The sequence below is a fragment of the Crotalus tigris genome, unplaced genomic scaffold (assembly GCF_016545835.1).
Source record: "Crotalus tigris isolate CLP2741 ecotype Arizona unplaced genomic scaffold, ASM1654583v1 scf7180000017731.4096049, whole genome shotgun sequence".
Lineage (NCBI taxonomy): Eukaryota > Metazoa > Chordata > Lepidosauria > Squamata > Viperidae > Crotalus > Crotalus tigris.
Window position 1 is genome coordinate 2,443,460 of NW_024096599.1, and position 14,627 is coordinate 2,458,086.

The 14,627-nt window shown below is 35.6% G+C and overlaps 1 protein-coding gene across 2 annotated transcripts in view; it reads right to left on the bottom strand.

Annotated features, from left to right (window-relative positions):
- PIEZO2 (piezo type mechanosensitive ion channel component 2) overlaps nt 1-14,627 on the bottom strand; it is a 202,460-nt gene that overhangs the window by 64,576 nt on the left and 123,257 nt on the right. Inside the window, exons 8-12 of one of the 2 annotated variants that reach the window (XM_039339226.1) lie at nt 8,467-8,635; nt 7,213-7,338; nt 6,299-6,337; nt 3,508-3,639; nt 2,797-2,949 (exon numbers count right to left, since the gene is read on the bottom strand). In XM_039339226.1, the coding sequence (XP_039195160.1) occupies nt 2,797-2,949; nt 3,508-3,639; nt 6,299-6,337; nt 7,213-7,338; nt 8,467-8,635 (619 nt within the window). Of the gene's footprint in view, nt 1-2,796; nt 2,950-3,507; nt 3,640-6,298; nt 6,338-7,212; nt 7,339-8,466; nt 8,636-14,627 lie in introns of those variants that run through there. The other variant, XM_039339225.1, reaches the window with a different exon arrangement.

The window sequence follows — 14,627 nt, forward strand, 5'->3', positions numbered from 1 at the left end:
GAACTTTAGAATCACAGAATTGGAAGGGGCACTTCAGGCCATAAGTTCAGAATTTGCTCAGAGCAGGAATGTAAAATAAAGATTTCAAAACAAAAGGACTCCTACTCTCTATTCCAATGAATGGAAGCCAACCACCTTTGTAGGCCATTGATTCCACCACTCTGACTGCTAAGAATGGTCTACATTCAGCATGTTTCAGGAAACACCCTTCCTGAAACTCGTCTTGCAATCTGAAACAGGAAAGAACAGTTTTTGACCTTTACTGGGTGACATCATTTCAGATATTGCAGCAGTACAGTGGAATCCCCAATGACGGCTATCCAAATTCAGCTCTTTCAGTCTCTCAGGATTGGATTTAGCTTTCTGATTCATTAATTTAGTTGATTGTTCTAAACTGCCAAATCCTACTTCAACTTTACATCTTCATTCTGACCAAAGTAAAATATAGTGGATGATTTGGAAATGATGATCTTGTTGCATTGCCTTACTTTTTGCAATCCAGTGGGAAAAAACTATATAAATAAGATCAAGACACTGTGTCTGTCTCTCCCCTGTATCAGCAAGATAATGCTCCAAAGACTGAACAGAACAGGATCAAATTTGGTTCATGCTTCAAGTTAAAAGTCAGCTGAATATAGCTAAAGGCTACAAAGAAAAGTACTTCAGGAAAAAAAATCCCCAATACAAATACTGCAGACTGTCCTGTTTTGATCTTCTCTCCCCTTCTCTGTCCTGTTCATGGACCCACAATATTCCCCTCACCCTGTGCTTCTCAATATACATACACATAAACATATACAAATGCTAGGGGTGGTATGATAGCAATGTTCCAATATCTAAGAGGCTGCCACAAAGAAGAGGGGGTCAACCTATTCTTCAAAGCACCTAAAGGCAGAACAAGAAGCAATGGATGGAAACTAATCAAGGAGAGAACCAACCTAGAACTAAGGGAAAATTTCCTGACAATGAGAACAATAAACCAAACCAGAAGTTGTGGATGCTCCAACACTGGAGGTTTTTAAGAAGAGATTAGGCAACCATTTATCTGAATTGATATAGGGTCTCCTGCTTGAGCAGGGGGTTGGACTAGAAGAAAGCAGCGAACACTATGATATGATTACAAACAATTTAGGGAAATCAGGTCTTTTCCAGCACTGTTATTCTGTTCTGTTCTGAACAAAGGTGAAAGCAAAAGAAATATTTAAATCCTATGCAAGGAGAAAACATGTGTCTGTAGAATATGCATATAGATAAAACATATTACTTTACTACACATAAGAAAAAACAGATCCCTGTATGATTTCTCTAATTGCCTGATTTCCTTAAATTTGTAATCATATCACAGTGTTGACTGGTGTGCCATTTGAATCAACTACCACTCCAAATTCTTTTTCACAAGTATTTTTTTAACCCAAATATCCATTATGTATTTCTTATGTGTTTGATGTTTCTTTTATAAATGAAGAATCCTGCACTTTTCTCTGTTCAATTTCATTTGATTATTTTCAGCCCATTTTAAAATTTATGTCTATCTTCTAGGGCAGTGATGGCGAACCTTTTAGAGATCTAGTGCCCAAACTGTAACCCAAAAACCACTTATGTATCATCAGGTACCGGGTGGGCGTGGCCCATTGGGTGGGTGTGGCCCATTAGGTTGATGGAGCCAATTAGGTGGGTGTGGCCAATTCAGTGGGTGTAGCCAATTGGGTGGGCGTGGCCCATTGGGTGGGCATGGCTGCAGTGGTAATGGCAGACTGGGTGGGAGTAAAAAGTTCAATCAATCAATTCCAACTTTGCGAGAACTTTTTTTTTCCTGCAAGAAGTTGAAGTTGATTGATTTATTGAACCTTTTTTTTTTTTGCACACAACGGCAGAGGCCTAAAGTGAAAAGGTTTTATAAAACCCAGCTGACTGGGGTGACAGTGTGCGTGCCCACAGAGAGGGCTCTGTGGGCCATAGGTTCGTCACCACAGTTCTAGGGTATTATAAGATGCAAATTTGATAAGCATTGCCTCCATCTCTTCATCCAGTCATTGAATTAAATCATTGAATTTTTTTTAAAAAAATAAAACATCTAGACGGAATATTTTGGCTCCTGCTGCTACTTTCCTTCAATTTCATATGAATTTATCAACTTGCACTTTTAAACTACAGGTCTTAAGACAGTTAGCTACCCAGTTCAGGCAAAACTAACCTGATGATAATTTAACATTAAATGAACTAAATGTAGCCTTTCACTTGCAGTAGAAATCAAATTAAAGGAAAATGCAAAGCTTAGCAGTAGAAGCCAAACATTACATAGGCATGCTTGCTTCATCAATATATGAGATTTCTACAAAATTCTATCTTATAAGTCACCCAATCAAACAATACAGTACATGTAGGAAAGAAGAAAAATACCCAACATGTGGAGTCCTTGGAGTCTAAAGCCATTGTTAAAATAAACAATAGCATAAACATGTGTGTGTGTTTTCTAATGCATTTTAATGCATTCTTTACTACCTGAGCACTAAGCAGAATTGAGTATAATAACAGTTATAAACCACATAAAAAGTAGCAGCAGGAGCCAAAATATTCCGTATATTGTCCCAGGCTCAAGACCACAAAAAGTTTTCAAGCTTCAAGATCAGAATGTAAGGTATGAAGATGCTCTTTCATTAATTCAAGCAGACTTGCAGTGATAAAAGATCAGAAATAACAAGTTTAAACAACCTCACTAATTATAAAATGTGTCCTGGATCACAGCATCATGTCATTTTCAAGGTGGACCAAGAGCCAAAAGACAACATAACTTACCATCATAGCGATCAAAGCACAGACATAACTCTGTTTCATGATAAAATGGAAAACTGTGACCATTGCATGAACTTTGGAGTTTTTTTCTTCCTCTGAATTTTCTTCTTCTTCTTCTTCCTCCTCCTCCTCCTCCTCCTCCCCTTCCTCCTCCTCCTCTTCTTTCTTTTCTGAGAAATAAAAAAAACTATGGATTGCAAATAATGTTTATGTGATATAGATTCAGAAACCAATTTAGGTAATCTGATAACTGAAAGCTATAAACAAAATGACAGATTATGGCAGGAATGTGCAATTATTTCTTGCAGATCTGTGTAGCATAAGCAAGATTGTTAGACACCAGGAAAGCCACATGACCTAACTTTTTAAGAAATTTAGATCAATGGGTTTTCCACTGTTATTAAACAAAGGTCCATTACTTTTTTTTGCTGTGCTAGCAATATTCTGCCAATCCATTTAAAGACAGCCCATGGAAAGTACACATTATTATTATAATGTAGTAACATCTCCAGCAAGATACATATCCAACAGCCCCCAATTTAATTGCAGACACCATAGGGAGGTATGGATTGGAATGCCAAAATGGATGATATAGGTAATTTATAGGATGGCACATTGTCCTCCCTTGGTAAAATGAAAAAAGTAGATAAATATATATCTAAACAATTAAACCATACAACCATTTTTTCTCACATTTTGATGACTACCTAGAGCATTAGCCGAGGGATCCCACTTGTATTGTGGTCTTGAGTACATATCTGTCTTGGCAGGTCCATTTTCTATAGGGCGCAAAGGATGTATGCTTTGATAATCAACAGGTGTACCATTCAGTGTCACAAGCAGAACCTGTTGAATGACAATCAGAGGAATCCTTTGAAAACAAGCAACGTGTTAAAGCAATCAGTTCTATTACTTTTCTTGATATAAATTCAATGCTGCTTTAATTTTCTTTTTCAACCATATGGATTAAATACAAAACAGGATACACTCAGACATTCAGAAGATTAAATGCATATGGTACACCTACAAACATCTAATACTCAAATCAATTGCTTCTTAAAGAACCCTTATATAGAGGTATACTCAACTTAATTTGATGAACTCTATTTTCAAATAATTTTGCTCATGAACTGTCAATAGCAAATGTCAATAGCAATTTGGTATTCAACAGTAATAATAGTTATAGTATACCCATCAGCTTTAGAGACTAGACCAGACTAAGAAACCAATGTCATACAGGTCCAAAGTTACTTTTATTAGAATAGCTTTACATTATGTGAATTAGGGAGGGATCAATCTGAAGCATTTTCTCCAATTAGTTTCTTGGAATGGACATAAGATACGCTTATCTGATCATGGCCTCTGTAATGGCACTGTCCTTCAAGGCCATTTTTAGGTTTTCTGCAACATTTCCAGAATCACAATAGTTCTAAATACAGCTCATTATTACCATAATGTCCTGCCTGTATTTTCATACACATCTGACTACATTACGGAAACAGGATGCTGGAATATTTTTTAATCTATTCCAAAATGGTTGCATTTGTATTTTCATAAGACTGCAATTATTACATTATCTTAATAAATAAGGAAATATTAAATAAAATAAAATGTGGGCTATGTAGAACTATTTTTATATCACAACTATGCTTTAATAAATTACATAATATTACAAAATAGGACAATCAAGAGGTGAATGTTTAATTATGAAAGGCCCTAACACTCTTAATTAATAAATACTTGATAATATGTGGCAAAATAATCTGTCCAATGCAGTGCAAATTAGGAAATACATGTTCTTAAGAAAGACTCCAAATGATCATGATCTGAGGGGTCCTAGGTGCTCTCTGAGCTTCGTTGTTTTCTTGCAGACATTTCATTAACCAAACTAGGTAACATCATCAGTGCTAACAGAGAGTAGGTTTGCTCTCAGTTTATATTCTAGTGACTTGGCCTATCAGTATTGGTGGGAGTGGTCTTGATAGTTTCTTAATTGGGCTGTTTACTGTTAGCTTGTTTGGCAGTTCCTTGATTGGGACATCATTTATTTCTTGATTGTTGCTCAAGTAAACAATACCCCAATCAAGGAACTGCCAAACAAGCTAACAGTAAACAGCCAAAGAAATGTCTGCAAGAAAACAACCAAACTCAAGGACAACCAAGGACCCCTCATCTCAACCTTGAGCTACAAACATTCTCCTTTACTTTGAGTGTGATTTGTGTTATAGATCTCCATTTCAATACTCAGAGAATAGCAGATCCCATCAGCCATGTCCTTTCACTGTGCATGCTTAGAAACAAGTGACAAGTCTATCTGGCCTATGCAGAAAATATACAGGTAGTCCTTGTTTAGTGACCACACTTGGGACTGGCAACTTGTTTGTCACATGAAGTAGTTACTAAGTAAAACTGCAACTGCACGTATAATCTTACATCAGTTTTCCTTTGCTTTACAGCAAAGTTCCCCAACCTTTCTGGCTTTGTGGACCAGCCAGGCGGAGGGGGGAAAAAGAGGAGATGGTTCCGCATGAGCGGTGGGCAAGTGCATGTGCATAGCTTTATTTGTGCGAGTGGCAGGCATACACACAAATGGAGTGCCCTTGCCTCTGCTTGCCCGCTGTTTGTGCAAGTGGGGATGCATGCTTGCCTGCCATTTCCGTGGTTTAGTTCTGAAGACCCAGTAGTGGGCTGTGGCCTGGGGACCCCTGCCTTACACTCCTGCAAAAGTTGTAAATGTGAGGCTTGGTCAGAGAGTTACCGTAAATGCCGGCATATAAGGTGACTTCCGCGAGCGCTGAAATCGGCGCCAAAGACGGGGGTCGTCTTATACGCCGAGTCGTCTTATACGCCGGAAATACTGGTAGTTTCCGGCGTATAAGACGACGTTCTAGGAATGCGGCCCGGCTATAAAGACGGGGGTCGTCTTATACGCCGGGTCGCCTTGTACGCCGGCATTTACGGTACTTTTCCATCATTATCATAACTGTGAATAGTTACTAAATGAGGCAGTCACTAAATCAGGACTACATATATATTCTTTGATATTAGAAATGTTATTGAAAAGCAAGGAGACTGCTAGCTATACAGATGTAATTTTGTTAGTCCTGGGCAGACAGAAACTGCTACCAAAAGGAGGCACTAAAGCTGTGACAGTTTGGCTTGATTGCATGTAGTGGTGGGATTCAGCCAGTTCGCACCACTTCAGCAGAACCGGTAGCTAATATTTTGTGGCTCAGGCCCAGAATCGACTTCCGGAAGCAGCATCCACACAGAGAACCGGTTGTTCCCATATTTGAATCCCACCACTGGTTGCATGGTTAGAAAGGAATCCCAGATGCAGGAGACAACAGCAGGAAGCCAGACATTTAAACTGATTGAACATACTGTAGTTAATTTGCATCAACCTCTACTCAACCCAATCCTTGAATCCCTACATAATAAATTGTCACAAACAGAAACAAAGTTATTGCGCAAATTGTCTGAAATTTTGAAACCATGTACTAACATCAGATGGCTTGTGTTCATCCTGAGTCATTGACAAAAGCTGCAAAAGCAAAGCAAGAATAACTTGTTAGTTCAGAAGGTGATAGGATGCAATAGTAGTAATAACAATAAAATAAATCTTAAGAATGATAGATCTTAGCTTTAGAATGACTGCATGCTTAGTAATCATCTGAAATTCTATATTGAACTAAATATGGGGGAGTGTAATTTTATTCTGAAAAGTGTACAATAGCAACATACAAGTAAGTCTTGATTTGGGATCAGAATTTTGGTTGCTAAACAATGCTGTCATTAAGTGAATAATCACCTCACCAAACTAAAATAAATTCAGAAGATGCTGAATGAACCGGAACATTTAATACTTCCCTTTTACAAGGAAATCTTACTTTAACAGATGATCACTTAGCAGACATTAAATATAACAGACAAACATCCAAATCACCTCACCAAACTTGCTTTTATGGCCATTTTTACTGCAATCATTAAGTGAATCACCCTGTTCATTAAGCAAATTACATGGTTGTTAAGTGAATCTGGATTCCACAATTGGGTTTCTTTGTCAGAAACTGCCTGGAAAGGTTGCAAATTGCAATCATGTGGCTGCAAAATCCTCAATCATTGTAAATATGAGCTGGTTGCCAAGCATTCAAATTGCAACCATGTGACTGTGGGAATGTTGAGGATAAGTCATAAATCATTTTGTCTCTGGCTGTTGTAACTTTGAACCATTGTTAAATGGTTGTAAGACAAGGACTACCTGTAACTACTCATTGATGGAGAAATGCATGGTTAAAGTTACTGCTGATAATCTCAAATTAGCAATTGACTTCAGATCAGAAGTGAACCTGCACACTCCGTTCTTGCTAAAAGATCTAAGGAATACAAATTAGATGAACTGATTCCTTTAGACTTTACTTTTTTCTCATCAGTTGTGTAGTGACTGGTATACCACAAGCTGCGTCTTCTGTCTGCAGTTATTTGAATTGGAGTGCACTCTATTCCTTCTTCCTTATTTATATCTGATTTGTCATCATCAGGCATCTGTTAAATGAGCAAAGAAAAAAGAAAAAAAGATTAATTCTGGAATGATTTTGAGAATAAATGTTAACCTATCTAAAAAGATTGACTTTTGAAATAAAAATTCATTGACCATTATCTGCATAATTTATATGCAATTTGAATTGCTTTTAACTCTAGTCCTTGCAAATTAAGAATTTACCACATCAGGTACAGTATATTCTCCATGAACAAGTTTAAATAACAGACAAACATCAGTGGGCAACAGTAACTGCATAATGCCAAACAGGATCCATATTTCATGGATCTTCCTGCCTAGCTATATGATTATATATTATCTTAAGCAGTTGAAATGCAGTCAAAGTAAAATAAGTGACATTTTTCCTAATCATTTTCTACCATGTCAGCTTTCATGCTATCACAAGATGTGTCCAATAAAACAATATGCTGGTTTTTTTTCCTCAGGATATATGAGCATTAGATTGTATATAATATAAATAAGTTCATACAAATATATGTAATTATTTTATGTAGAACTATATACAGTATTTGTGCATTTAACCATAGACAGAAACATCATCCCAGCTTGAAAATTTACTGTGATTGTTTATTCATCTCCTCCAAAATATTTGGAAAGAAATTTATGATAGCCATTATACTTGCAATAAAATGTTGTAATTATAGATTACAATTAAAAATGTAATATTTTAAAAATTAAAGTATTTTTATGGAATTTCTAAATTATTTTCATGAATTTCAGTCAATGAAAACCACGTATATGCTAGGAAACCATTATAAAACATGTTTCTAAATATTACAGAGCTTTAATTTAGACACCTTATGTCAAGGATGGACAAACAGAGCCTCAGATGGCTCTGTTTTGTGATTCTTGCAGATTGCAATTGTTCAATGCTGGCACTACAGTTTCTTGATTTTTTGAGATAGGTAACATTAGAAAAATAAAAAACTGTTGTGGCATATCACAGATGAATGTTAGATATTAATAATATTTTGGAGGAGGGAAAGAGATTAATTTATAATGCAAAGGTAATCCCTTTTTATGCACAAAGGCCAAACGCAATTTGAACAGATTTGTAGGCTTTTGTTATAAAGATTTTTTTTAAAAAAAAAAAATAAAGATAATTATTTCACCTGTACAATTGGTTCATTTAACCAAAGTCGAATCAGAGTTGATAGGGTATAATACAAGAGTAGCAGCAAGATAGGGTTGGTATGATGGTACCAATTCAAATTTTGGTTGGTTATGAGTTTCCAGGTGCTTGAGCAGTTAGTCTGAATAACTGGAGTGATACCAAACAACCTGTAAAAATAGGGCATTATATAAACATAACATTTCATCTAAGCCATCCTTCCACAATCTTTTGCATTCAATAAGGACTTCAACTTCCCTAATTCCCAACTATCTTAATAAACTGTATTCATTGTTTTCAACATAGAGAACTGAAAGTTGCTGAAAAATTCATGAATCGTTTCAGATTGTTTTATTCTCAATATTCAGATTAATAAAAGTTATATACCACAGATAACTTATTCTGTTTTCAAAATCTTCATAAAATTAATAGCAGAATTAAGCAGTGAAATTTTCCTGTGCTTGAAAGCCAAGCAGAAGAGAAATGTTTTAATAACTTGGTAAAAACTGAAGAAAGGACAAACAAATTTAACACCAAGGTACTCTGATCTAATTGCTATAACCAAGGACCTGCCCTACCTTCTCAATCCCCTTGATGCTGGAACACATTGATAGCTTCCAAAGCAAATTTGTAACTATAGGAAGTAATTTATACAGAAACAGCAGATTTTCAGATAAATTCAGAGTTATTCCATTCTTCTGAAGTATAGGATAATGGCAGTCAAAAACACCTTATTATTTGTTCATTTATTAAATGTATGTCCACAATCTCACCCTCAAGTGACTGTGAGCAGCTTACATCATCATAAAAACATAGACAGAAACATTAAAACATTAAACACTTTAATCTAGCAAAATGCATGTTTGTAAGAAATAAGAGGCAAGTGAGGGGTTATTATATACCAATGAGGAAAAGTTATTTATAGAAAATGGGGATTTGCATAATCTGATTAGAATAAGTGTCTAAGCAAACACTGTATACTGATTGGATGCATACTTTCTTGGTATTTTAATTGCTGCCTCCCATTGCTTGCTCATACCTAAGTAGGTGATCCTCTAGAACAGCGTTTCTCAACGTTTGTGTGACAGCGACCCCCGTCACACAAACGTGCCGCGCCGCGCATGCGCGGCGCCCCCATGCACAGAGCACATGCGTGGAGGCACCCCCATGCACAGAGCACATGCGTGGAGGCACCCCCATGCGCAGAGCGCATGCGCGGCGGCGGCCCCTGAGGGGGGAAAATGGCAGATCGCCTTGTTTGGCGACCCCCGTAAAATGGTCGATCGACCCCAAATGGGGTTGCAACCCATAGGTTGAGAACCGCTGCTCTAGAACTTCAAGATTTTTCTCATACTAACTACAACCAAGCTACTGTAAGTTTCCAACTGCGCACCTATATATTTGATTATTCCTAACAACATACATAAAATACCAAGATGACAATATACAAAGTCCAATGCAGTTTTGATCTGTCAACATACACATATGTATGATAACAGTTCCTCCTGTACTGTATGGTGGTTGGACCATGTTTCAAGTATTGTGTCCAGTTCTAGAACAGATTCAAAAGAGAGTTACCAGGATTATAAAGCATTGGAAATCAAGCCTCATGAGAATGGTAGAAGAAGCCAGGCAAAAAGAAGACAGGGGAGATAAGACAGCAATTTACAAACATCTGAAAAGTTAACATGGAAAAAGAAGATCTGTTCTTGGTTAAAACTGAGTGCATGACAAATAGATTGACATTAAAAAAAAGACCCAGTTTAAATATTAGAAGGAATTTCCTGATAGTAAGAATTGTTTAACAAGGGCAGAATCTATCAATAAAAGTCTGGAGGTTTTCACATAAAGGCTGAATGGCCACCTGTTGGGGATAGTTTTCACCAAGATAGGGTTGAATTGGATAGCCTCTAAGGTCATGTAATTTAAGTTCTATGTTTCTAGGAATTATATACAGGCCTTTCCTTCTTTATTTTCATGAGAAATCTTAAGGAGGTTTATTTGCATCTGCATTCATAAAATATCCTGCTTTTATAGTTCTTTTTCATTGATTTATACTGACTTTTAAACTGATTAATTTTTTTATTATGTCTTTGAAAAATTGCTTTATATATTGTACTGTAAAAATATCCTTTGAAAGAAATGTATAAATCTTTTAAATCAAATTAATGTCTATAAACAGAGAAAAGGAAGTACGAATTTAAATTTTCTAATGACAATTTTGATATTTCATTAAAATGGGCAAGTTAGAATAGAACATTAATGTTCTATGGATGCCAAAAAATGTTATGACTTTTTAAAATAACATTACACAATGTACTGTAAAAGTAAATGTAGCAGATGACTGTAACAGCGTTCCTCTGTAAATGTATTTTCCCAGCAAAAGCTTAGTAAATTAATATAAGCATATCTCTATGTATATGCACTTTGAACTGCTTTTCCCGACACATTTGCAACCTGTGACCTTAATACAAATGCATGATACTGATGCAACATTAAGCTTCATGATGACGTCAAGGGAGAAATATTGCTGCTTTCCAAAAACAGGAAAACAACGTTTATTTTTGTTTTACTAAGCAGAATAGTTGATTACCAAAAAAAAAAACCAACTCCATCACACACACAAACAAGGATTTATTACCTACCCTTTTCCTTGATACACTTATCTTCCTAACATTTTTCCTCCCTTGTTTGAAAGGAATGTCTGTATACTTGGTTGCTGCTTCTACCCAGAAATTCTTCATTTTGTACACATTATAAATTTGATTTTAAGAGGTTTTTTAATTCATGTAAATGTTTATATTTGGTTCTATGGATGAAAATTCACACATAGGTAATCCTGCTGCAGATACTCTTATGTATTTATTCTCAAATAAGACATACTTTTCATAGATTTATCTGGATGCATATAAATATGCAAGATAAATTTAAAGTATACATATCAAATTGTCAACAATGTGTAATAATGTTACATTATGATCAAATTCTATCATCTCTTCTGTCCATAAAAGCTGGAGTTCACACATGTAATATTTAATAACTGAATTTTCTATATACCAAGTAAACTATACTTACATATATTTACTTCCCAAAGCATAAGCCGGGAAAATAATATACCTGCAATAAATATACAATCCATACGTACTAAGGTTGGATTATTACTGTTACTACTGTACTATAGCATCTTGGGGGCAATATTTCTAAATTCTTATACACATTTTTCCTAGTGAGTTTTGGCTACTATTATTGACCACATCAAAACTTTTCTATTATTTATTTAATAATTTTTGGCAATGCCAATGCCTCTAATTTTCTGCACTCTGTTGCTATTTCTGCCAATGGTTTGGCCTATTAATTCAAATCTCCCACCACTTCCCAGAAAGTTATATCTCGATTTAATGAAATTTGTCTATTGTTTTAAGAAGATATGTTGACTCAAATTTTATACATTGCATATATTAAATTGACTGTATGTGATAAGTGTGTAATGCTGTTAAATTAGTGTAATTAACCCATAGCAAGCTGTAGAAAGCATATCAGGCTGGCAGTATCTACTGACTCTGATGGAGTTCAAAAAGTGACAGACCTCATTAGTTCTTCAATGGGAGAATACCAAGAAATACCTAAAATTCAGATAGGAAATTTAAAAAATCCCAGAAGACAATGCTAAATTATTTTTAATTTTTTTTGTTGTGAATTGAATATTACTGAAAGTTGTTTCTGAAGAAGAAAAAGAGTGCTACCCTGCACAAATTATAGTGCAATATAGGATTTTATTGATTTTTTTTTAAAAAATCTATTAGAAAAGTATAAATGATAGTTTGTTCTCAAACATGATAAAATGGAACACCTCTACCAATTCTTCTTTTTTCTGTACTTTATATAATAATTTGTATTTTGGGATACGTTGAGTAATATTTTTAAAAGCACAAATCTAATTCAAAGCAGTTGATTAATTATAAAATAACATCTACTTCTCAAGACTTCTATAGTAACTAAAAGATGTTAATCACCTCACCCAAAGATTTTCTAGTTAGGTCCTGTAAAGCATTAATCCAGCATTAAGGCAATGAGTTGTAAGAACAGGGCTGACCCACAGAGAAACCACTATTAAAAATGCACCTCCTCCCAGTACTTCTTGTGTACTGTGAAATTACAATATGAGATGTTAGTTTTCCATCTTAGTAGAAGTGGAATAAACACAGAAAAAGGCAGACCTATTTTCATAAACATTAAAGAAGAGTGGGGTTATAAAAACAAACTGCTCTGAGTTCTGATTTTAAACCTGACTTTTTATATTTTTGTAATGCAGAAATAATAGATAGGGCCACAGAAAAATTAAATACTGTAGGTAGGTGGTTTCTGCTACCAACAGAAAGGAAGATAACTGTATTCTCAGTTAACTATTTGCCTCAGCTGTTTAGGGATAATGGTGCCTGCCTCTTAGATAAGAGTACTTAAGTGAGTATCTTGTTGCTAGTGAAGAAAGGGAAACTAAGCACAGACATGTTCTTCTCTTGTGGCAGGTTCAGTGCAGTTCAAGGGACTGCAAATTACATTGACAATTTTCCATCCATTAACATAAATTAAAATTCTTCAGATGTTTCCTTTTAAAGGCCAGAGAAAGAGGAAATAGGTTTTGTCTTTGCAATTTCTATGTTTCATCCCTGGAAAGCTTCAAGACCTGACTTTATATGCAGATCATAAGGCAGGCACTGATTGTTACAGTATTTTTAAATCCTCAGGAAATAAAATGAAAAGAATAGCTATTGGCTTGCAATCAAAGGAATTTCCATAAAAATATACAGAAGGAAGAATGTTCTTCTACCTCAGAGGTCCCCAACCTTTTGGGACCAGGGACTGGTTCTGTGGAGAGAGGTTTTTCCGTGAACCGGAGGGTGCGGGGTTTTCTGTGCTGCCTGCATCTCACGGATGGGGCTTTGTTTGTTGTGCGGACCAGTTGTTGGCATGCTGTGGCCCGGTACTGGTCCATGGACCGGGGGTTGGGGACCTCTGCTGTAAGAGGGCTCCTTCATTAGAGCATAGGGAAACCTGATTTTTCTAGGACCCATTAAAGACTTGTAGCTGAAGTTCTTCAATCTCAAAAAATGTATCTCATCACTTTTCACTGAAATGTACAAACCATAAAATCTATTCATTTCACTCATGGATGGTCTTAGCAAATCCTTCTGAACCTCGCTTTGTTATTAAAATTGTAAAAGGACATCTTCCCCAAAAATTCCTCAGAAAAAAGCAATGCTTATATGGGCACTTCTAGAGTTATATGTGTGTATGACAAAAATAATCTGCTGGGAATTAACTTTATATTGCTAGAAAAATTGAATTCAATAATTTTAACAATTTCTAGATACTGATGAGTACCTAATAATGATTATTTTCTCTTTTGTGATTGAAACATTGCTATACCTCTTCTCTCTCTCTCTCTCTCTCTCTCTCTCTCTCTCTCACACACACACACACACACACACACACACACACACACAAACCCACACAAATAAAGAACATAGTGGATTACATCTACTCAAACAAGATACAAGAGGCCTAGCAATTTTTGCCCCAAACTACTAGTCTATTTTAAATTTAGTGTTTAGAATCATAAACTTTCTAATATTTTTTTTAAAAAATCATTTTTAAAAATACAATAAATACATCCTGTGTCAAAAGATTTTAAAATACTACCTGAAAGAGTAGAAAATTAGCAATAAAGAGAATCTGCTGCATACATTTTTGCACTTTCGAATAATGAAATATAAATGATTGTTTAAGGATTTCTTTAATGGCCCCCTTTTAACTTTTTTTTCTACTTTAGCCTGGCATGGCTTGACCTGACCTGGCCTGGCCTATAGATGGCAGAAGAAAGCTTGCATTTTCACACACATTCAGTCATACAGCAAGGCAGGTAGCATTGTTATGCAGAATAAAATAAGAAAAATAACTCCTTAAAACTTCTGTCTATTAGAAGCTCAACCTGTAACAAATTACTGTCTTGTCACACCCAAAAATAAACAAACAAACAATACAGATATTAAGGCTCTCTCTTTCCCCCCAAGCCCTATAGGAAAAGGTTTAGGCAATCTGAACAGAAACCACATTTTTTTTTCCTAAAAGAAATCTTTATATAACAATACATTTACAAGATTG